Consider the following 8019-nt stretch of genomic DNA (forward strand, 5'->3'; position numbering starts at 1 on the left):
ATTGTAAGGGACAAGGGCGATAAAAGTAACCAATGTTGCAAAGAACATATTAATCAATTTCGCTAGCTACAAAACTGCATTTGGCCCTCCTTTGATGATTAATCTCTGAATTTTAGCACCTATCTACCTGAAGCCCTTTGCATCACTGAAGTGGCTAGTGGAGAATTTCAGCAGCACTGATAGTGGAAAAATCAGAGTAGCATGACAAGTATGATGGTTTTGTTCATGAAACAAAATTGTAATTAGGACCATGATTTGATCAACTAGCTGCAGTAGTTGCAGTTCCAAGATAGGTTAGGGGTGCCATTTTCTGCTGCTGAGAAGCATCTAAGATTATAGGTTATGGTTTGATAGTTATGCCGAATCAAAGTTGATAACCCCATCTTGTGGTTAAAACCCCATCAAGTATGATGATGTGGCAAGATTCCTTTTGTTTGATCCACTTGTGAACGAAGTCGGCCTCTCTAAAAGACCTTATCATCCACTATAAAAGGAGGCTCGTTCTCTTTTGAAGGGAAATCATAGAGACGTTGATCTGAAAGGAGAACATTTATGTAGCATCTGCAGCCAAGTAATCTTCTTGGAGGTCGAGATTCAGGTTTGGGCTTGGTCTCATGATTATCTTCTTGGGTTATGCTTCTCGTAGGGTTTCGTTGGGTTTTCTCAAGCCCCTTTTCACAGACAGCTCTAAAAAAGTTCACACTCAGGTTCTTGACTATTTCCTGAAGTATATGGCATCATGGTATGATCCTGAATAAAGTTATGAAGGTTTCCAGGTATGAGTAGAAGATGTACTGATATTCAAAATACCCATGGGAGGATATATGGCCAATATATTTAATCTGTATGCAAAGAAACATTTGAAAAAAGGAAGCATGATCTCATCACAATTATAGTAACTACATCAGGGGGTTGTCTAATAAACAAGGGTATTATATTAAGATTGTCGCTAAAGCGCAGATTTGTAATTACACCAAAATTCAGTAGTCATAGAGACGTTGATCTGAAAGGAATGTCATGTAGCATATGCAGCCAAGTAATCTTCTTGGAACGAGATTCGGGAATAGTTTGGGCTCATGATTATCTTCTTGGGTTATGCTTCTGGTAGGGTTTCGTTGGGTTTTCTCAAGCCCCTTTTCACAGACAGCCCTAAAGATTTATGTAGCATATGCAGCCAAGTAATCTTTTTGGAACCAGATTCGGGAATAGTTTGGGCTCATGATTATCTTCTTGGGTTATGCTTCTGGTAGGGTTTCTTGCAAATATTTCACTAACACAGAAAAGGGTTTGTTTTGATGACCAATCATCCAGCGTCTTTGCGGGCACCTTGCATTGTGTGTGCTTCAGGGAAGAAGTAAATTGTTTGCATAGACACTTTAAGGAATATAATGCTATTGGAAACAAAAGCAATTTGAAAATTCTGAGATTACAATCCCCTTCTTACGAAATGCTGCAATCTTCGATTGGTAGTAACCTGACGTTATCTATACATAATTGCTGCTCCAATTTCAAATGTTTGCCCGACTCAGTTGCAGAGTTGAAACAGTTGAGAATGGCGATGATATGTTATACAAGAAAAGAGTATTTGCCAGCACAGTTGGTTGTTCCCAACATGAAGTGGCAATCGCCAATGTGGAAAAGGATGGAAGAGAAAAAGAGGCATTACCTGATCAGAGAGGGCACACATTGTTGGACGTACAGGAAAATTCTGCATTGGAGAAAATAAAAGGGCTTCCTGGTCTTGCGAAACTTCGACATCAGCCAGTGTAACGAAACAGAAGAGGTGACAGTAGTGTTACTTCGATATAAGCCGCTGGAGGCTTGTTAGATTCCCCAGCGAGTCTGGCAGAGCTTGCAACGGGCAGCAACCAGACAAGTTAAGCGGCCGGAGGCCTGTTAGATTCCCGACAACTTGGAGTACCGGGACAAGTTGAGCTCCTGAAGGCCAGTTAGTTTCCCCAGCGAGTCTGGCAGGGTTTGCAACTGGGAGCACGAAGACAACTCGAGCTCCTGGAGGCCATTTAGTTTCCCCAGCGAGTCTGGCAGCGTTTGCAATTGGGAGCACGAAGACAACTCGAGCTCCTGAAGGCCTGTCAGATTCCCCAGCGCGTCTGGCAGCGTTTGCAACTGGGAGCACCGAGACAAGTCGAGGTGCTGGAGGCCTGTCAGATTCCCCAGCGCGTCTGGCAGCGTTTGCAACTGGGAGCACCCAGACAAGTAGAGGCGCTGGAGGCCTGTCAGATTCCCCAGCGCGTCTGGCAGCGTTTGCAACTGGGAGCACCTAGACAAGTCGAGGTGCTGGAGGCCTGTCAGATTCCCCAGCGCGTCTGGCAGCGTTTGCAACTGGTGGCACCTAGACAAGTTGAGGTGCTGGAGGCCTGTCAGATTCACCAGCGCGTCTGGCAGCGTTTGCAGCTGGGAGCACCTAGACAAGTCGAGGTGCTGGAGGCCTGTCAGATTCACCAGCGCGTCTGGCAGCGTTTGCAGGTGGTACAACTCAGACAACTCGAGGTGCTGGAGGCCTGTCAGATTCAACAGCGAGTCTGGCAGCGTTTTCAACTGGGAGCACCGAGACAAGTCGAGGTGCTGGAGGCCTGTCAGATTCCCCAGCGCGTCTGGCAGCGTTTGCAACTGGAAGCACGAAGACAACTCGAGCTCCTGGAGGCCATTGAGTTTCCCCAGCGAGTCTGGCAGCGTTTTTAATTGGGAGCACTCAGACAAGTCGAGGTGCTGGAGGCCTGTCAGATTCCCCAGCGCGTCTGGCAGCGTTTGCAACTGGGAGCACCTAGACAAGTCGAGGTGCTGGAGCCCTGTCAGATTCCCCAGCGCGTCTGGCAGCGTTTGCAACTGGGAGCACTTAGACAAGTTGAGGTGCTGGAGGCCTGTCAGATTCACCAGCGCGTCTGGCAGCGTTTGCAGCTGGGAGCACCTAGACAAGTCGAGGTGCTGGAGGCCTGTCAGATTCACCAGCGCGTCTGGCAGCGTTTGCAGCTGGGAGCACTCAGACAAGTCGAGGTGCTGGAGGCCTGTCAGATTCCCCAGCGAGTCTGGCAGCGTTTTCAACTGGGAGCACCAAGACAAGTTGAGGCGCTGGAGGCCTGTCAGATTCCCCAGCGCGTCTGGCAGCGTTTGCAACTGGGAGCACCCAGACAAGTCGAGGTGCTGGAGGCCTGTCAGATTCACCAGCGCGTCTGGCAGCGTTTGCAGCTGGGAGCACCAAGACAAGTCGAGGTGCTGGAGGCCTGTCAGATTCAGCAGCGCGTCTGGCAGCGTTTGCAGGTGGTCCCACCCATACAACTCGAGGTGCTGGAGGCCTGTCAGATTCCCCAGCGAGTCTGGCAGCGTTTGCAACTGGGAGCACCGAGACAAGTCGAGGTGCTGGAGGCCTGTCAGATTCACCAGCGCGTCTGGCAGCGTTTGCAACTGGGAGCACCTAGACAAGTTGAGGTGCTGGAGGCCTGTCAGATTCACCAGCGCGTCTGGCAGCGTTTGCAGCTGGGAGCACCAAGACAAGTCGAGGTGCTGGAGACCTGTCAGATTCACCAGCGCGTCTGGCAGCATTTGCAGGTGGTCCCACCCATACAACTCGAGGCGCTGGAGGCCTGTCAGATTCCCCAGCGCGTCTGGCAGCGTTTGCAACTGGGAGCACCCAGACAAGTCGAGGTGCTGGAGGCCTGTCAGATTCACCAGCGCGTCTGGCAGCGTTTGCAGCTGGGAGCACCAAGACAAGTCGAGGTGCTGGAGGCCTGTCAGATTCACCAGCGCGTCTGGCAGCGTTTTCAACTGGGAGCACTGAGACAAGTCGAGGTGCTGGAGGTCTGTCAGATTCACCAGCGCGTCTGGCAGCGTTTGCAACTGGGAGCACGAAGACAACTCGAGCTCCTGGAGGCCATATAGTTTCCCCAGCGAGTCTGGCAGCGTTTGCAATTGGGAGCACGAAGACAACTCGAGCTCCTGGAGGCCTGTCAGATTCCCCAGCGCGTCTGGCAGCGTTTGCAACTGGGAGCACCTAGACAAGTCGAGGTGCTGGAGGCCTGTCAGATTACCCAGCGAGTCTGGCAGCGTTTGCAACTGGGAGCACCTAGACAAGTCGAGGTGCTGGAGGCCTGTCAGATTACCCAGCGAGTCTGGCAGCGTTTGCAACTGGGAGCACCGAGACAAGTCGAGGTGCTGGAGGCCTGTCAGATTCCCCAGCGAGTCTGGCAGCGTTTTCAACTGGTAGCACCAAGACATGTTGAGCCACTGGAGGCCTGTTAGATAGCCCAGCGAGTCTGGCAGCGTTTGCAACTCTTTGCACCCATACAAGTCAAACCGCTGCAGGGCTGTGAGACTCCCAAGCGAGTTTGGCAGCTCTTGCAACAGCGAGCACCCAGACAAGTCAAACTGCTGCAGGGCTGTGAGACTCCCAAGCGAGTTTGGCAGCTCTTGCAACAGCGAGCACCCAGACAAGTCAAACCGCTGCAGGGCTGTGAGACTCCCAAGCGAGTTTGGCAGCCCTTGCAACTCCGAGCATCCAGACAAGCGAAGATCCCGGAGGTTGATAAGATTATCGAACGACTCTGGCAGCCATTTCAACGCGGAGCAGCCAGTAAAGTCAAGATCACGAAGGTTTGTAAGATTCCCGAACGACTCAGGCAGCGTTAGCGACTTCTCGCTTGTGTATATTCTCAAATATTTAAGGGAGGTGACATGAAAGAACTCGTCTGGCAATGTTTCCATAGTGCATCTCAGTTCAATCTTTTCAAGGTCCTTCAATCGCCCAATAGACTTTGGTAACCGGAAATTTGGTGCATCAATAATCAACTCCCTCAAGTTCAAAGGTGCCTGCAATTCAATGCAATCTAGAATATAAATTTCGGAAATTGAAGTTGATTTGGACTTCTTCCTAAATTGTAATTTTCATTATTAAAATTTTATTGGTAAAAAGTTATAAACAGATGCCAAGTTCTCGATCTGAAAAATGATAGCTACGATTTTTTTAATTACTAACCAAATTTTAGATATACTAATCTAAATGATAAAAAATCTAAGAGGTTTAAACTAAGCTAAACACGACGGCCCAATACAATGTAAAAGTTCACAAAAACCATCACATACCTCACTTTCATGAAGCCATAATGTTTCCAATTTGCTCCCGGCCACTCGTAAAACTCTCAAATTCCTTGTTGGAATCCAAGAAGGCAGTGAGTAGTCCGGACAATGATTCCATGAAAGCCAAAGAAGATCTGAATGTTCCAGGAGCTTTGATACGCTTTTCAAACAATCACCTTCAGCCTTAAGCAGCTGCAAAGTGCTCATATCTACCTCCACGGCATCGTTTACTGATGAGCCAGATCTTACTTCAACCATGTTGATTCCGCGCACCTAAATTGCCATTTGAAAACTGTTAGAAACCATACTTATTTACAAAGTTCAGAAATCACAACAAGAGATACATATTATCATGTCTAGATCTCCAAGCACCTACAGTTGAGTTTTTCCACGCATTATCAAAATGGTTTTCATTGGGCCGCCAAAGACGACGGCGAAATCTCGAAGGGTTTTTCTCCGCCAAATCCCTGCCCAAGTCTATGAGATGATGGTGCATTCTTATACGGCTTTTATTGTCGATATCTACCAAACACTTGTTCACCAGGTTCTGAAGATTCAGCCATCCTACCCAACCGGATGCGTCCCAAATACTTATAACTGTATCCATGTCTTCTCCATTGAGGAAACACGCAATGTCTAAAAATATATCTTTTTCCTGGTCGTCAAGACTGTCGTAGCTAATTTTAAGAATGCTTTGTACATCGGCGGGAAGTCCTAGCGATATTTTGCGCAACGGGGTTTTCCAATACTTCAAATCCTTTTGATAAACGAGCGCCCCAAGAACTTTGAGACATAATGGCAATCCGCCGCACACATCCAGAAATTTTGGAACAACTTCTTTGAATCTGAAGGCGGGAAGACGCTTGTGAAAGGCATGCAAACAGAAAAGCTCTTGAGAATGTTCTCCATCGAAGCCTGTCAGATTGTAAATGTCTGACTCTCTCATTCCTGACTTTTCAAGAACATTTTTATGACGGGATATAACTAAAATTAAGCTACTTGAACGGAAGGCATACTTCAGAGGTGAATATAATGCATCCATCTGCTCAACATTATCCACATCGTCTAAAATTACAAGGACAGGAAATTTAAATTCCCGCAGAGAATTTGAAAGCTTCTTTTTACCCTTGGCCACGCTGACTATTTCATGATCCAGTGTAGTCAAGTCGTTTATGAGTTTACTCTGCAAGGAAGGCAAAGAGCTCCTACCTGCAGCTTCTCTCACGTCAGATAAAAAACATGATCGATGGTAGGCTGACCTCTTCCGGTTAAAGAATTCTGTTGCCAACGTCGTCTTCCCTACTCCGCCAACACCCACAATCCCCACAAACTTGGCCTTTCCTTTGTGTTGCTGCCGCTGTAATAATACTGCCTTTTCAAAATCTTCAAGCTTTTTATCCAACCCAATTACATATTTGCCCACCTGAAATTGTGGTTTTGCAACCTCTTCCTCCGCCCGTTGCAATATCCTATCCACGAGCTCGCCTTCATCGCTGGTTATTCAAGGAAAATTAATCCAAATATGAGTATTCAAAGCTTTGTTTATGACAACACATTAAACCTAAAAATACGAACAATAACAGAGAGTTCTTACCCTTCACATGCCTCCAGCTCCAAACCATTTAACTGTGAAACATCAGACAGCGCTTTTTTCCAATCAGCAATTGTTTGTTGGCTGCAACTCCTTTCCTTTTCATGACCTCTCAGGGCTTCATCATAGACTCCATTGTTGTCCACAAGGCACCCAAGACATCTCGGGATTTGACCCAACAGTTCCTCTTGGCCCTCGCCTGTCCTGATCCGTAGTTCGGGAGGCTTGACATCATAAAAAACTGGAACAATAGGAGCCTTCGACTTCAATATCAACAGGAGTTCATGGAGGCACCGTTCTGATTGGGCATATTTTGGAGAGAATATGGGTATATGAACAGAGGCTGTGGCAATGGCTTCTTCTATTCGAGAATCTAAGCGGTCTCCGGGCTGCACTTCTGGCCGGTCCAAAAAGGCTCTGAATCCGCGGTCACGAAGACGACGGAAGAGATGACTGGCGAAGTTATTCGTCACGTCTGAAGCAGAACAGTTGATGAAAACATCAAAATGGGAATTATAATTGGTGTTGGGAGATGCAGCGGCGGAGACAGAGGTAGAGGTGGAGGTGGAGGCGGAAGCGGAAGCAGAAGCGGAAGTGCTTGGCAGATGAGCCATTGGGCAAGGAAACCAGAGAAATGATGGAAGAGACTGCAAAAGCAGGTGCAGGCAGATTGACACGGAAAATTTTAGGGCTTATTAATAGTAGGTGCCCTAACTTTTCATGTTAAAAAAATTACCATTCTTAAAAAATCACCCAAAATTTACCTTAATAAAATGTATTTCTCTTTCTCATCACCGACACAATTTTTTTTATACGGTGACTTTAAGCGGGCCCGCCCGAAGGGGCCTCCGGGGTCCTGCCTACCTGACTCTACCGAATGAATGAAAGAAATTCTAGCATCCACTGGAATAGTTTACGGGACAAAAAAAAAGGTCTATGAGAAAAACCTGACTGAAGAGGCAGGGTAGTCTTTAAGTGCTCCATTATTATACCCACAGGGCCACACCCATCTTTACGTTTTTATAAAACATATAATTTTAGTTTTGAATCATGACAATGTTTTTCTTGGTTCTTGCGCCTTTTAACCTGCAGTTAACTTCAAATCAATTTAAGTAAACCTGAACTTATAGGGTTTTTCTGATTTAAAAAAACCATTTAAAATTAAATTATTAATTTAAAACAATTTATTAAATTTTAATAAAAACAGTTTAATAGATAAGTTTGAATAATTTAATTTTATTATTTTCGACAATTATTTTTATTTATTGAATTATAAATGAAAGTATAATTTGTATTATTTAAATTGTAATTCCAAATATTATAGTTTTAATTAATAT

At 46.2% G+C, this 8019-nt stretch overlaps 1 protein-coding gene across 1 annotated transcript; it reads right to left on the reverse strand.

Moving 5' to 3' along the window:
* Nucleotides 1–1386: 1386 nt before the first annotated feature.
* Nucleotides 1387–7336, reverse strand: LOC149214036 (uncharacterized). Its single transcript, XM_089392183.1, has 4 exons — nucleotides 6686–7336; nucleotides 5468–6584; nucleotides 5098–5364; nucleotides 1387–4824 (listed from the first exon to the last, which is right to left on the reverse strand). Exons 1-4 carry the CDS (start codon nucleotides 7294–7296, stop codon nucleotides 1897–1899), a joined length of 4923 nt encoding a protein of 1640 aa, XP_089248309.1. The 5' UTR covers nucleotides 7297–7336; the 3' UTR covers nucleotides 1387–1896.
* Between the last annotated feature and the right edge of the window lie 683 nt (nucleotides 7337–8019).

Source organism: Pinus tabuliformis, chromosome 1_1 (assembly GCF_031772625.1).
Source record: "Pinus tabuliformis cultivar Carrire ecotype Pingquan chromosome 1_1, CPIR1, whole genome shotgun sequence".
NCBI classification, from domain to species: domain Eukaryota; kingdom Viridiplantae; phylum Streptophyta; class Pinopsida; order Pinales; family Pinaceae; genus Pinus; species Pinus tabuliformis.

Bases quoted from the DNA above. Each gene is read 5' to 3' on its own strand.
- LOC149214036 (XM_089392183.1), bottom strand. From the start codon at position 7,296: ATGGCTCATCTGCCAAGCACTTCCGCTTCTGCTTCCGCTTCCGCCTCC. The intron at 6,585-6,685 runs GTAAGAACTCTC...TTGAATAACCAG, and splicing joins GAGCTGGAGGCATGTGAAGG to CGATGAAGGCGAGCTCGTGG. The intron at 5,365-5,467 runs GTAGGTGCTTGG...ATGGCAATTTAG, and splicing joins ATGCGTGGAAAAACTCAACT to GTGCGCGGAATCAACATGGT.